At 42.3% G+C, this 16,681-nt stretch overlaps 1 protein-coding gene across 1 annotated transcript in view; it reads right to left on the bottom strand.

Moving 5' to 3' along the window:
* The window catches only part of Uggt2 (UDP-glucose glycoprotein glucosyltransferase 2), a 115,576-nt gene that overhangs the window by 57,121 nt on the left and 41,774 nt on the right, over positions 1-16,681 (bottom strand). The window contains exons 16-20 of the mRNA XM_013120121.3: positions 15,708-15,836; positions 12,711-12,875; positions 12,066-12,189; positions 11,885-11,983; positions 4,251-4,342 (exon numbers count right to left, since the gene is read on the bottom strand). Of these exons, the coding sequence (XP_012975575.1) occupies positions 4,251-4,342; positions 11,885-11,983; positions 12,066-12,189; positions 12,711-12,875; positions 15,708-15,836 (609 nt within the window). The remainder of the gene's footprint in view (positions 1-4,250; positions 4,343-11,884; positions 11,984-12,065; positions 12,190-12,710; positions 12,876-15,707; positions 15,837-16,681) is intronic.

The raw sequence follows: 16,681 nt of genomic DNA, 5'->3' as shown, positions 1-16,681 counted from the left end.
CTGAGAAAGAAATCAGAGAGACATCACCCTTTACAATATCCACAAACAACATAAAATACCTTGGGATAATGCTAACCAAACAAATGAAAGACATGTATAGCAAGAACTTTGAGTCCTTAAGAAAGAAGACACCTTGCTCTTGGATAGGTAGGATCAACATAGTAAAAATGGCAATCTTACCAAAAGCAATATACAGATTTAACACAATCCCCATTAAAATCTCAGCACAATTCTTCACGGACCTTGAAAGAACAATAATCAACTTTGTATGGAAAAACAAAAGACCCAGGATAGCCAAAACAACCTTATTCAACAAAGCAACATCTGGAGGCATCGCCATCCCTGACTTCAAGCTCTGTTATAGAGCTGAAGTCCTCAAAATAGCTTGGTATTGGCACAAAAATAGACAGGTAGGTCAATGGAATCGAATTGAACACCCAGATATTAGCCCATACAGGTATGAACATCTGATTTTCGACAAAGAAGCTAAAAATAGACAATGGAAAAATAAAGCATCCTCAACAAATGGTGCTGGAATAACTGGATGCTGGCATGTAGAAGAATGCGGAGAGATCCATGTCTATCGCCATGCACAAAACTGAAGTCCAAATGGATCAAAGTCCAGCCACACTGAACCTCTTAGAAGAGAAAGTGGGAGGCACCATTGAACGAATTGGTACAGGAGACTGCTTCCTGAACATAACTCGAGTAGCACAGACACTAAGACTGACAATTAATAAATGGGACCTCCTGAACTGAGAAGCTTCTGTAAGGCAAAGAACACAGTGAGCAAGACAAAAAGACAGCCCACAGAATGGGAGAAGATATTCACTAACCCCACATCTCACAGAAGGCTGACCTCCAAAATTTACAAAGAACTCAAGAAGCAAGTTTCCAAAACACCAAAGGATCCAATCAAAAAAATGGGGTACAGAACTAAATAGAGAATTCTCAATAGAGGAGACTAAAATGGCTGAGAGATACTTGAGAAAGTGCTCAACATCCCTAGCCATCCGGGAAATGCAAATCAAAACAACTCTGACATACCATCTCACTCCTGTCAGAATGGCTAAAATCAAAAACTCCAAGGACAGTTTATGTTGGAGAGGATATGGAGAGAAAGGGGAACACTCTACACTGCTGGTGGGAGTACCGACTTGTACAGCCCTTTGGAAATCAGTATGCACATTCTTCAGGAAAATGGGAATCAGTCTACCACAAGACCCAGCGATTCCACTCTTAGGCATATACCCAAAAGATGCACATTCATACAACATGGATGTCTGTTCCACTACGTTCATAGTAGCATTATTTGTAATAGCCAGAACCTGGAAGCAACCTAGAAGCCACCTCAACTGAAGAGTAGATAGAGAAAATATGGTACATTTACACAATGGAGCACTATTCAGTGGAAAAAACAGTGGAATCTTGAAATTTGCAGGCAAATGGAAGGCACTAGAAGAAACCATCCTGAGTGAGGTAACCCAGTCACAAAAAGAGAAACATGGTATGTATTCACTCATTTATGGATTTTAGACATGAATCAGGGGAGTGCCAGCATACAATCCCACTGCCAGGAAACAGAACCTTCATCCAGCGACTGATGAAAGCAGAGGCAGACACCCACAGACAAACACTGAATTGAACTCCTGCAATCCAGTGTCAGAAAGAGAGAACTGATGGGCAAAGGAGTTAAGACTGGGCTGGTTTAACCCACAGAAACAGCTGACCTGAACAAGGGTGAGCGCTTGGACTCCAGATTGATGGCTGTGTGGAAAGCATGGGACTGACCCAGACCCCCTGAATGTGGGTGTCACTGAGGAGATCTAGGCAATCTATGGGGCTTTGGGTAGTAGATCAGTATTTATCCTTGGAACACAAATGGAATTTGGGTGCCAATCCCACAATGAGGGATGTTCTCTCAATTTGGACACTTGGGGGAAGGACTGGGCCCTCCCCCAGAACAAAATGATAGACTCTAGATATCACCCATGGAAGGCCTTATCCTCCCTGGGCAATGGAATGGGGATTGGGTGGGGGGCTGGGGAGCCTGGTGGGGGGGGGGAGTGGGTGTGGAGGGGAGGGAGAGGGAGCTGGGACTGACATGGGAAGCAAGCTTGTTTCTAACTTAAATATATAATAAAAAGTGTTTAAAATTTCTCAATAAAATACTTGCAAACCAAATTTAAGAACACATCTAAAAGTTCATCTACCATGATCAAATAGGCTTCATCCCAGAGGTGCAGGGATGGTTCAACATATGTAACTGATAAACACAATCTGCCATATAAACAAACTGAAAGACAAAAACACATGATCATGTGGTTAATGCAGAAAAGGGCTGGGACAAACACTTAGCCATGAAAAACTGAAGGAGATTAGGAGGATACAAATAGGAAGGGAAGGTATCTTTATTTGCAGATGATATGATAATATACACAAGAGAGTCTAAGAATTCCACCAGAACACTCCTACAGCTGATAATTACTTGCAGAAATGTAGCTGGATACAAAGTTAATACACAAAAATCAGTAACCCTGCTATGTACAAATGACAAATGGACCTAGAAAGAAATCAGGGAAACAATATGTTTCACAATAGACTCAAATAATATAAACTATCTTGGTGTAACTCTAACCAAGCAACTTGTACGTTAAAAACTGTAAGACATTGAAGAAAGAACTTGAAGAAGACATTAGAAAATAAAAAGATCTCCTATGCTCATGGATTTGTAGGATTAATGTAGTAAATACGGCCACGTTACTAGAACAATCTACAGATTCAATGCAACTCACATCAATAAAAACACTCAGCTTGAAACAATCTTATATATACACACAGAGGATCCGATGTAGACTCATGCCAGCCCTGAACATCGCCTAAGTCTCTGTGAGTTCATACAAGCTTTGCTCGTGTGGAAACTTGTGAGACTATTTCATGATTGCATTGTAATTTTTGTCCTTATCTTTTTATCTCTTATTCTAGGGACAGCCAGTTACCATGTTGTGAGCATTTGTAAGCAATACACACACAAACAAAAACTAGTTTATGTGGCAATGGAATGACACATTTGGTCCATTTGCTAGCAGGACCCATATGTAGTTCTTGCTCAGATGGTGCAGCTGGAGGCAAATCTTCCTGAGTGGCTTAATCCATAACCTTTAGTTTAAGATGCTCTTGACTCACTGAACTACAGAAACAGGTGAGGTGAATCACTGGTTTTTTGTTTGTTTGTTTGTTTTGGTTTTTTGAGACAGGGTTTCTCTGTGTTGTTTTGGAGACTGTCCTGGAACTCTCTCTGTAGACCAGGCTGGCCTCGAACTCACAGAGATCTGCCTGCCTCTGCCTCCCGAGGGCTGGGATTAAAGGCATGCGCCACCAATGCCAGGCTATGAATCACTGTTTTAAGTTGGGTTTTGTAATAATTTGCTATATAGCAATAAACTTACAATGAGATAATATAAAATGTCATAAAACATTTTGACTCATAGAGGGATGCTCTCTCAGCCTGGACACATGGGGGAGGACCTAGGCCCTGCCCTGGATGATATGACAGACTCTGAAAATCTCTCATGGAAGGCCTTACCCTCCCTGGGGAGCAGAAGGGAGGTGGAGTGGGATGGGGGTTGGGAGGAATGGGGGGCTGGAGGAGGAGAGGAGGGGAAGGGAACTGAGAGTAATATGTGTAATAAGCTAAATAAAATATATAAAAATATAGGCATACATGTTCCCTTAGTGTAGTGGGAACTACATCTTCTGGAGTGGTTCTTTACCATTATCTGTGTAAGTTGTTCCCAGTAAAACACCCATTTATCATTCATCTTGGGTCTAGTGAAATCATTAATACCCTGCCTTCACCTTAGAAATAGACATTCATTTAAAAAGTAGCCCAAAATACAAAAGCCAATCCTCCTAATAGTTGACTTACAATTACTCAAAAAAAAATCAAGGTTAATATAACTTTCAGTAGTTTTGGTAAGATAAATTGACTAAGTTTTCCTAAATAATCTGGGAGAGAAAGTACTAATTAATTTTGTGACAAAAACTAGTTGTTGTTACCAACACAGACTTGAGCTCTCTGGAGACAGGCAAGCTTTTCTGGGCCGTTGCCTGTTTTGAGTGGAGCTTAGAGAGGCAGTTTCTGACTGGGTCACCTTGATGCTGCGCACTAACCAAGCCGTTTAAATGCTGAGCACAGAGGGGATGACCCCGAACGCTGGCTCTTCTTTCACTGAGGAGGATGTACTCACCATGTGGTCTAGCGCATTGGAAAGCAGTTTTCTCCCAGACGGCACATCAAAGTCGGCAACAATCCACAGAGTGACTGCAGATATGACATCGTCTGAAATTTTCAAAAAGCAGAGGAAAATTAATTTCTCTGAACTCAAACTACAGGGAAAAGAAATTTTCTAGTTAGAAAGCCCCACAAAACAACCACCTTAAAAATCACTCAAAAGTAGCATTTTATACTGTTTCTCTTTCTTGCTATTTGAGTGTGTCACTTCATACATTTCATACCCATGCAGACACACACAGCAAGGCAGGAAAAGAACAGTATCTGGGGACAGTCAGAGGTCTTTTCACCAGGAGAGAAAGATGTCTCATGTCTTTCCCAGTCCCAGGGTTGCAAAGTGAGACTGTGTGTGGTGTGAGATGTTTTTTATTCCTGTGGGGGGCATTTTTTGTTTGTTTACACACATGAAGATTTTTAGTGAATATAGAAACAGTTACTGTGTTTTTTGGTTATCATTATTTAATCTCTATTTGTAGAAAGTGAAAATCTAGAATCCAGAGGAAGAAGCCATTTTTTTTGTATGTGTATGTGGGCACACATTTGTATGTGGGTGTACACATACATGCATGCCTAATAGTCAGGGGATAACCTCATGTGTTTCTAAGGTGCAGTCCATCTCCTTTTGAGACAGAGACTCTCTCTCTCTCTGTGACATAGAAATCACTGATTAGACAGGCTCGTTAGCCAGGCATCCTTAAGGATCTAACTGTCTCTACCTCTCATAGAGCTGGGATTACAAGGTGAGACACAATAGTGGGTTCTGGGTTCTGGGGATACAACTAAGGTCCATATGCTTGCTTTGGGAACATGATGGACTAAGCTCTCTCTAAGCCCCATTTTTAATTCTGATGCCATATTAAATGATTATAATTCCATCCAGCATCAGTACACAGCACACAAAAGGATACTTTTAGTGCTGCCAGTGCAACTCACAGAAAAATGATAATTAAAAAAATGAGGTAATAAAAGCCATATAGATACTTGAAATTACACTAAGTACTTTTTATAGTAAAATAGCTTTAGAAATGAGAGAAAAAGGAACATAATAAAAAGGATGACACTGATTTCACTGACAGCCATCAAGATCCTCCCTGACCCACCCTGTGCTCTGTGTGTGGGTGGGGCCGATCTCTACAGCCACTGGAAGCCACCATTAGCAGCAGTGCAGTGACACCACTGTTAGCCGTAGTGCAGTGACACCACTGTTAGCAGTGCAGTGACACCACTGTTAGCAGCAGTGCAGTGACACCACTGTTAGCAGTACAGTGACACCACTGTTAGCCATAGTGCAGTGACACCCACTGTTAGCAGTGCAGTGACACCACTGTTAGCAGCAGTGCAGTGACATCCACTGTTAGCCATAGTGCAGTGACACCCAGTGTTAGCAGTGCAGTGACACCCACTGTCAGCATAGTGCAGTGACACCACTGTTAGCAGTGCAGTGACACCACTGTTAGCAGTGCAGTGACACCCACTGTTAGCATAGTGCAGTGACACCCACTGTTAGCATAGTGCAGTGAAACCCACTGTTAGCATAGTGCAGTGACACCACTGTTAGCAGTGCAGTGACACCACTGTTAGCAGTGCAGTGACACCACTGTTAGCAGCAGTGCAGTGACACCACTGTTAGCAGTGCAGTGACACCCAGTGTCAGCATAGTGCAGTGACACCCACTGTTAGCATAGTGCAGTGAAACCCACTGTTAGCAGTGCAGTAACAACCACTGTTAGCAGCAGTGCAGTGACACCACTGTTAGCAGCAGTGCAGTGACACCACTGTTAGCAGTGTAGTGACACCCACTGTCAGCATAGTGCAGTGACACCCAGTGTCAGCATAGTGCAGTGACACCACTGTTAGCAGTGCAGTGACATCCACTGTGAGGAGAAGTTACAGGAGTTTGATTCTGCCTGAACATCAACACTTCTACTATCATAGCTCCTAAGCTGAGAAGGATTTTCAGTGTTAAATCCTCAAAATTGTGTGCGTTCTTATTCATGATAAATATGGAATGATAAGATGAAATTTTCAGCTAATATCACTTTAATTTGGAAGAGAGTTAATGAAATTGGGTACTGTAGGCTAATTTGGCATAATACCCAGAGACTTTCTGAAATACAACCGAGCCTGGTCTCTGACTACTGACACTGCCAAGGTCCCAGTGTGTCATCACTAGGATGGAAACACACCAGATTTTATTATGTGTTGCATTTCCTTCCTTCCTTCCTTCCTTCCTTCCTTCCTTCCTTCCTTCCTTCCTTCCTCCCTCCCTCCCTCCCTTCTTTCTTTTTCTTTCTTTCTTTCTTTCTTTCTTTCTTTCTTTCTTTCTTTCTTTCTTTTTGTTTTGGTTTTTTGAGACAGGGTTTCTCTGTATTGTTTTGGAGGCTGTCTCTGTAGACCAGGCTGGTCTCGAACTCACAGAGATCCGCCTGTCTCTGCCTCCCGAGTGCTGGGATTAAAGGTGTGCACCACCAATGCCCAGCTACATGTTACATTTCTTATAGGAGGTGAAGTTCAGATTCAATCTCCAGAATTCTAAAAACGCGTGTGTCTTTTGCTTTAACTCTCTAATATATAAAATTTACCTCCTACAACCTCATTCACTGCACCATTAGGTCACATTTACTGTTAGTATTCTACCACTTAGACCTCACAGCCCAGCATTTCTACTCCACTCAGACCTCACAGCCAGCATTTCTACTCCACTCAGACCTCACAGCCAGCATTTCTACTCCACTCAGACCTCACAGCCAGCATTTCTACTCCACTCAGACCTCACAGCCCAGCGATTCTTCTACTCCACTCAGACCTCACAGCCAGCATTTCTACTCCACTCAGACCTCACAGCCCAGCGATTCTTCTACTCCACTCAGACCTCACAGCCCAGCGATTCTTCTACTCCACTCAGACCTCACAGCCAGCGATTCTTCTACTCCACTCAGACCTCACAGCCAGCGATTCTTCTACTCCACTCAGACCTCACAGCCCAGCGATTCTTCTACTCCACTCAGACCTCACAGCCCAGCGATTCTTCTACTCCACTCAGACCTCACAGCCCAGCGATTCTTCTACTCCACTCAGACCTCACAGCCAGCATTTCTACTCCACTCAGACCTCACAGCCAGCGATTCTTCTACTCCACTGTATCACTTTTGGACATGTACCCCAAATATGCTTCATGCTATCACACGGACAGTTGCCCACACATGCTCATTACTGTTCTATTCATAATATCTAGAAGCTGAAAACAACCTATATGTCCCTCAATAGAAGACTGGATAAAGAAAATGTGATATATTTACACAATGGAATATAACCCAGCCATTAAAAAAATGAAATCATGAAATCTGCACGTAAATGGGTATAACTAGAAAAAAATCACCCTGAGTGAGTCAACCCAGAACCAGAAAAACAAATATGGCAGACATTTGCTTCTGTGTGGACATTAGCTGTTGCATCAATGATATCAAAGATACAATCTGTTGAACCACAGAGCTAGGCAAGAGACTGGGAGGAGAGCTGGGTCATCTTAAGAAGGGTACATAGAATGGATAGTTATGGATGAGGGAGCTGGGCTGGCTGACACGGGAGGGGAAGGGATGGACAAGGGGCATGAAGGAAGGAAGACGGGCAGAGACAGCTAAAGTTAAGGGCCATTTGAGGGGTAGTATAGAAACCCACTATAGTAGGACCTTTCATACATACACACATATGCACACACACACACGCACACAAAGGTGGCATAAATGGAATCTCTGAATAATGGGGGGAATAGAACCCCAGTTGGACATCTCTCACTACCAAATGAAGACTTCACCTCTGGGGGTGGGATTAATATATAATGGAGTTGCTGTCCAAAGGGGTTCCATGGGAACCCACAAACCACCCATTTGTTGCACCCTTCCCCCATGGGAGTCTGCTGCACCAGCTTGTGACTAGGAACTTCTAGCAAAACACTTCTTATTCCCTCCTCCCAGTAAGGCCTGCATGCAAGTTCCTGTTTTCTGTAAATACTAATTCCTGTTATGCGCCCATCCTTTGCCAGAGGGCCCTAGGAATGTAGGCTTCTGACCTTAGTGGTTTTCCACCCTACCTGACTGGTATACAAGGTTCTGCTCTTGTTAAAAATAAATGCCATTCTCCTTGCAAGAATGAGCTGCTGTCTTTGTCTTCATTTACATCCTTACTCTTTGCTGGGATCATTGTGAAGTGTTGTAGCGCCGTAAAACCGGGGACACTGGCAAGCTACAACCCAGGGTATTTCCAAGGCTATTGGTTGCTCTCCACAAACTCTATTGCTGAAGACAACTCCATGAACATGGAGAGGTCTTCATCTGTATTGACTAGTGTTAAGAGAAGCTTTTTCTTTTGCTAGCCGCTTTGGTTTATCCCCCGCCAGTCGCCTGGGCTCTGCCGCGCCAGCCTGGTTCTAGATCCACATGAGTCCCAAATAAACACACAGGAGGCTATATTAATTATGAAGCTGTTGGCCTTGTTTGTCTCTTACTGGCTAGCTCTGCCTTAAGTAATTACCCCATAATTGTTAATCTAAGTATGTTTCTTACCGGAGAATAGTTCCCGGCGTCCTACCCCCATGGCGTCACATGTTGACTCTCTTGTGTTTCCCCTTCCCAGAATCCTCCTCGACTCCTAGTCCCTCCTATCTAGGTTTTCTATTGGCCAGACAGTACTTTATTGACGAATGCACAGGCAAATAACAGGACTTCCCCACAGACTAGTGTTCAGGGTATAGAAGGGAACCTGAACGCTACCAAAGGAGAGAGGTCAACATCAACTCAGCTTCAAACCCAGTGATCTGTAATGATGAGCTGCATGCAAGAAACACTACTAAAACAATGGCCCAAAACTTGTGGGAATAACCAAGCAATACATGATTATGTAAGACCCAGTGCATGAGCTGGAGCCCTTCCTTGATACTGGTCAGGCAGCCAAGAAACTGAGAATAGATGGGTCAGTGATTTAGGGAAAAACTAAACATTAATGTTCTTAAAAGATGTAGCAACAAAATGACTCCAACTGACACTCTCTTATACTTGTAGATCAGTGTTCTGCTCAGCCATCATCAGAGAAACTTCCTTCAATATAATGGAAATAAACACAGAGGCCCACGGCCAGACGTTAGACAGAGAAAGACCTTGGAACACTCCATCCCTCCCTCACGGCTTAGGGAACCCGAAAGAAGAGTAGCTGGGGATAATCCACCTTAGGAAAGACTGTATTCTTTTTATCAGATTAAATGTTCTTCCTCAGAAGTCTAAGTAAAAAAGAGCCAGAAGGGGTGAAGAGCCCCAGGGAACAGGGCAGGGCAGACGCACACAGGACGTCACAGAGACTGAGCCAGCCAGGGAAGTGGAAGCAGACCACAAGCCCAAACCCCAAACTCAGACATTATCCCTAATCGACACCCACTCATGCAGACAAGCATCTCACCGAGTAGATCCAACACTCTTAAGGCCAGGCCCCATGCCCAGCACTAGATGGCCTAGATAAAACCAACTCAGTGGTAGTTTCAGAGGTATTTTTTTCTCTTAATGCTTTGACTGGGCATTTTTTTCTTCCATATATATTTTCTCATTTTGTGATTTTAGGGGAGTCCACGTATGCCAGTATGTATGTATCTGAATCTATATTGTTTCCTGAGTTTTTCCTTTGGTTCCTTGTTTTTCACTTTTGTTTGTCCTATTCAGATTCATCTGTTTTTATTTCATATTCTTTCTTTTCCTTTTTTTCATCTCTTAAAAAATGTCTGTGCTAGTGGAGTTGTGTTCAAGAATTGATCTCCTGTACCAATTCATTCAAGGGCACCTCCCACTTTCTCTTCTAAGAGGTTCAGTGTGGTTGGATTTACATTGAGGTCTTCGATCCATTTGGACTTAAGTTGCATGATGATAGGCAATGGTCTATCTGCAGCTCACACAAAGATGATCTCAGCACTTGGGATCATAGGCCTTTAATCTCATTATAAGGGAGGTATTAAAAGCAAAAACGTCTCATGTGAAGCAATTAGTCTTTAGCTATGTTGAGGAGAACATAGTAGTCTGAATGAACAAGGGAAGAGATACCTTAATAGAGGGAGTCACTATGGGGGCTTAAAGAGAAATCTTGCACTAGGGAAATGTCCAAAAATCCACAAGGATGACCCCAACTAACAATCTAAGCAATAGGGGAGAGGCTACCTTAAATGCCCTTCCCCTATAATGAGACTGATGACTGCCTTAGATGCCATCCTAAAGCCTTCATTCAGTAGCTGGTGGAAGTAGAAGCAGATACCCACAGCTAAACACTGAACTGAATCCCTAGAACCCAGTTGTAGAGAGGGAGAAGTGATGAACAAAGGGATCAAGACCAGGCTGTGAAAACCCACAGGAACACCTGACCCGAGTAAGTAGGAGCTCATGGACCCCAGACTGATGGCTGGGAAACCAGCATAGGACTGAACCAGGGCCCTGAGCTTGGGTGACAGTTAGGAGACCTGGGCAGCTCATGCGGCCTCTTGCAGTGGAACCAGTATTTACCTCTAGTATATGAATGGACTTTGGGAGCCCATTTCCCCATGGAGGGATACTCTCTCAGCCTAAACACACAGGCAAGAGCCTAGACCCTGCCTCAAATGATGTGACAGATTTTAAGATCGGATCTGCTCGTGAAGACCCACCAAATTAGTAGCGACCCTCATCACTTCATCCCCGCGGGTCGGGGATCCCCTCCAGGGGTCGCACCCCATGGAAAGTCTCACTCTCCTTGGGGAGAGGGATGGAGAGTGGGATGGGGGGGCACGGGAGGATGGGAGGGAGAGGGAACTGGGATTGATATGTAAAATAAGATTGTTTCTAATTTAAATTTAAAAAGTTAAATAAAAAATGCCCATTTATTTTCTAAAGAGACAGTCAAAGAAAGGATGAGGATTTGGGAGGGTGGGGAAGACCTGGGAGGATTTGGGGGATGGGAAATCATGATCAGAACATACTATATGAAAAAATTCATTTCAATTAAAAAAGAAAAAGAACAAATGGAAGCAGAGGAACCTCAAAGCAGATCCAAGCACGCAAACACAAGCTATGCACGGTCTATTCACCTATTGAAGTGTTCAGCTGCTCCACAACAAACCTGCAGTCCAGCGGCGGGGCTCTTTCTAACCTCCACCCTGACTTCTGAATGCCTTAATGTTTTGGGCTCCCCTTTTCCAGTTGTGATCCCCAACTTCAGCAAGACATCTATTTTGTTTAATTATAAAGTGCAAACACTATCATCTCATCTAACACAGAAACTTCATTTGCATCCATGAACTCATTAAAACAGATTTAAATAGGTTGTATTACTTTCTTTAAATGGTAAAAATGAGTAAAAAAGCAAAAGGCCACAAAGGAACCCTGCTGTATACATGATTAATGAGGCTAAGAGGGACATTCCCCCAATTCTAACAACTGTTAGATTGTAACAAATTATAAACTGACAAATGAAATCCAAGTGCCAAGTAAAAAATAGAAACATAGTAACATTTGCTATGCAAGTGCCTTTCTAAAGTTTTTTTTATTACTTTATGAATACATGATGGAAAACTATGCTCATTACCTTCCTGGGTTAAATAAGGCATGCTTTGTGCAATCACAGCGCTCTTATCTTGTGAGTCCAAGAAAGAGAAAGTAGAGAAATCTTCAATATCAGCAGTTACTGAAATAACAAATGTTTAATAACATGTTACTGAGACATCCACAACAAGCATTTCTAGGACAGTGTAAGAATGGTTATTTACCTGATGAAGATAATAAATTAAGGTACTGTGGTTCAGTGTGCAAAATCAAAGAATTTAAACGGGGTACAACATTATTCTTATCCATCAGGAAATCAATTGCATTGATTTCATCATTTAATGTGCCCTAAAATAGGAAAATTTCACTTTATTAATATGGATAATTTATATGCACATTGTTATGTAATTCATGCAAATATACTTAATTTAAAATAAAATTTAAAAACATATGTATATAGCATATGTTATAAAAACATATAAGCTTTTTAATAAAATTATAAATATTCTAACTAACATATTTTTTCATGTACTTATATATCTGATAGATTTGGTTATTAATTATTAAATGATCAGGGTGAAAAGTTTCATACATTTTATATCATTAAATTTTTCAGTATAAGGGCTGGGGATGTGGTCAACAGAAAAGAGCCGTGGCTGCTCTTCCAGAGGATGTGGGTTTGATTCTCAGTGCCCACACGGCGGCTCACCACTGTCTGTAACTCCAGTTACAGGGGATCTAGCACCCCCACACAGACATACATGCACTCAGGAAAAACACCAATGCACATAAAAATAAAAAATCTTTAAAGACTCTTCAACATAATTATAAATATACTGCATGTTATTTTTCTGTAAATGCACACCTACCATAAAGACATCTCTCTGTAGGTATACAAAGGCATCCATCATTTTTTCCAGAACAGCTCCTTTCAGTTCTTCGGGGCTCATCTCTGTGAGGTCAATGACTTCCCCATTATAAAGAGCTTGAGGCAACGAATCTAGGCCAGTCTTCTTATAAAAGCTTGTTCCCGCCTATTTATTAAATAGTCAAATAAAATGTGGCTATTTTAAAAATAAATATAAGAGAAACAGACACAATGCTATGTTTTTATATAATGGGAAAACTCTCAATTTTTTTTATTTATACCCATGCATGCAAAAGAAAGCCATCTGCCTTCATATAGCAAGGATCAGAGAGTATCTTCTATCAAGGGTTAGCTTGTGAATATTTTAGCAAGGATCAGAGAGTATCTTCTATCAAGGGTTAGCTTGTGAATATTTTAGCAAGGATCAGAGAGTATCTTCTATCAAGGGTTAGCTTGTGAATATTTTAGGCTTTGTCAGCCTTTTATCTCTGCTACAATGACCTCTGTTTTTAGAAGGACAATTCATCGGCACATTGGTTTTGGTTGTCCCAGAAGTTACTTAGAAAAGCAAACAGCGATGGTTCTACTGATCCTTGATGTTCAGTATGACATTTACTTAAACCTAAGCATTTATCTATAGCACAAACCATTTTATTATCCACTTATGTGATAAACACATCTTGACTCAGTCCATGAGAAGGGCATTACCCATACTGAAAATATAACTGACTGTTGTTCCTCAAGAAGATCGATGAATACTCACAAATTTAAGCAAGGTTCCAAGGGGGTCCACAGAAGGATCATTTAACAAGTTTGAGCATGGAGTGGAAGGGGTAAGTAAAGGCTCCTGTTAGACACTGACACTGAAAGCCTTAAAAGATGAACAGACATTTCCCAGGAAGACAGAATGGAGAAAGACAGTCCAAGTGAGGGACGGCAGACCAAGAACTGGAAGCAAGTGAGAATGTGGCGTTCAGGCAATGACAATAGAACAGGGCATGACGCATGCGGTACTGTCTGATCTGCTGTGAGGGAGACTTCGTCAGAAGTCAGATCACAGAGGTCCTCGGGGCCTGCATTCCACCTTCCGGACAAGCCATCCACCCGACATGCAACACCAAGTGTTAGGATTACTATTAGAATCAACACTGTCACATGTAGTCTAATAAACTACATACAAAGTGAGTGTTCCTTTTCTGATATAGGATCACAAGTGTTTAGGTTTCAGACTCTATCATAAATTTTATTGGAGATCTAAATGTTGAATCATGATGAATGTTTTTGGATTCTAAGCCATTTGGAAACTCAGAGTATGGTTATCCAACAAGAAACACATGATGGGACAGATGCAGAGTCAGTCATTTCCAACATCAAACAGCTATCCTATTTTAGAACTTCAACTGTACCCGGATTTGTCTGACCCAGAGTCTGAACTCTTAACCACAGTACTGTGTCCTGTCTACACTGACTGGGCGTCTTCTGTATTAAATGCTGAGGAATGCATATAAATAACATGTAAGTACCATCATAAATGAACTTAGAGTGTGAATAAAGCTCCCACACATGCCAATGACATGAGCAATACTGTCTGAATGCAGGTTCAATGACAAATGTGTGGTCATGTTATTTATTTTAGAGAGAACACACAGCAACACTGGAAACAATGAACTCTGCCGTTGTATGGGAAGTCGCATGAGAGCCAGGATGGTGTGGCGGTGGGCAAGCACCATTGAAAGGAATGTTCAGCAGGCAGAGCTGACACAGCTTGATGACTGTTTGGGAGGACGAAAAGGAAAACGATTTGGGCTAACAAGGGGCAGGATGGGCTTCCTTTTAGAAGCTTTGGCTTCCTGTTTATGGGAAATCCTTCAGGTAGATGCATGCCTGATGCACTGCCCCTTCCTCTCACTGGTGTCTGTGTTTGTGTGTATGTGTATGCACGCATGCGAGTGTTAGTGTGTTATGAATGTGTGTGTGAGCACAGGTGCATGGGTATGGAGATCAGAAGTTAATGCTGGATATCTTATCTCAATTGCTTCCGACCTGTCTTGAAAGATTGTTGAGACAAGGTCTCTCACTGAACCTGAAGCTCGTCAGTTTGGACGGATGGTTGACCCGTTAGCCCAGGGATGTGCCTGTCACACTGCTCTTCCAGGCCTGCGCCCCATTCTTAGCCTTTCATTTCTTAAGAGGAGACCAGGGGATCTGAACTCAGGTCCTCATGCTTGCTGGGCAGACACTTTAGCAACTGTGCCATCTCCCAGCCCTGAATGTACAGGTATCGACTTTAAAAAAGATATTCCTGGTGGAAACACAGGCCTGCCTTTCTCCTCCAATCCACATCCTTTAATTGAGCAACCTATGTATTCCAAGTTAGTAATTACCAAAGACAAACAAATGACATAATTCTACGCCTTTAGCCTGTATGTCTCTTTTGACCTGAGCCACACATTTCCAGTGTACCTCCTCACATATCTGGAAGTCCACAGGCATCTCGAATACTGGATAGGAAAAGCTGGAATCGGGGCTGGTGAGGTGGCTGAGCAGGTAAGAGCACTATCTGCTCTTCCAGAGGTTCCGAGTTCAATCCCCAGCAACTACAGGATAGCTCACAACCAACTATAATGGGACCTGATTCTGTCTTCTGGCCTGCAGGCATACATGCAGACAGAGTACTCATACATAAAAAAAAAAATAAATAAATAAATAAAAAGCTGAAATATCTTCCACTTGTGTCTTTGTGGTGAGAGATCTTAAAACCTGCTTTAGTCATTTCAAGTATGAAACACACTTGGATTACAGTTGCCTTCATGTTTAACAGACCTCTCGACTGTGATCTCCTGGTACCTGAAATGCTGCGCTCCTCACTAATTCTCCCCCCATCTGCCCAGCTTTGCACCCTGCAGCTCGGAGCCCCGTAACTTAGATCCCACACGGCAGACGAGTGTGTGCTGCCACTCTGTGGTGGCGTCGCCCTTTATACACGGCCCAATCTTACCGCTCTTCTCTCGTCATATTTGGAATGAGTTCCCAAAATATCCAAAATGTTAGCATAAGGGGCTTTATTCTGAAGAACGTTCTTCACAGCGTCCACAGTGAGCACCCGGCCGTTCACTTTTTGGTACATCTGTGGAAACAGAGACACATTTCTTTTTACAGCAATTAGTTTTCTTTCTCTAAGAATATAATTGCATTTTAAAAATAAAGAATATGTTTTGTAAATCCTTTTAGTTTGCTGATATTTGAAACAGGGTCACAGGTACCCCAGAGCTGGGCTCAAGTTCACCGTATAGCCAAGGATGACCTACAAGCAATGCCTTCTGCACTCCTTGGTGCTGGGTCACAGGCATGCACCTTATCTGAATTTAGCAGTGCAGGAGGCTAAACTCAGGGCTTCTTGTATGGTAGGAAAGTAGTCTATCTATCAAACTGCAGTCACCTGTTCCTGTGGTTTAATTGTAAGGATACTAGATATGCACATTACATACAGGTAAACAGATCACTTACATCAGACGTTATCTTTTAGTAAATATTTAAAATACCGTATAACTTTTAAAATGATGACTCATTATATTCTGTTTCAATCAAAGCACATACTAATTTTCATAACTTTATTAAAATGTATTTGCAAAATATTCTAAACGGTGTTTCAGACTGCTCCACGGTCACTTCTCATTGCTCGTCACCAAATGCCTTGTCACTAGATGCCCTGTCATCTTTTCCTGTTCTCAGATGCTCTAAGCATACACGCATACCTCTCATTCCTCCCATCTTCTCTTTTCAAAAGTGGTGTGTGGCATAGGCATGTATGTACATATATCTGCATGGGGGAGCTTGCTCACATGTGGACATATGGAGGCCAGAGACGACTGATTGATTGACTGACTGCTGACTGACTGACTGCTGACTGACTGACCCCTGACTGACTGAGTGACTGAGTGACTGCTGACTGACTGACTGCTGACTGTTGAC

This window comes from Mesocricetus auratus, unplaced genomic scaffold, assembly GCF_017639785.1.
Source record: "Mesocricetus auratus isolate SY011 unplaced genomic scaffold, BCM_Maur_2.0 Super-Scaffold_2245, whole genome shotgun sequence".
NCBI lineage: Eukaryota > Metazoa > Chordata > Mammalia > Rodentia > Cricetidae > Mesocricetus > Mesocricetus auratus.
Note: the sequence above shows the minus strand (reverse complement) of the source record. Positions and strands in the feature narration are given on the sequence as shown.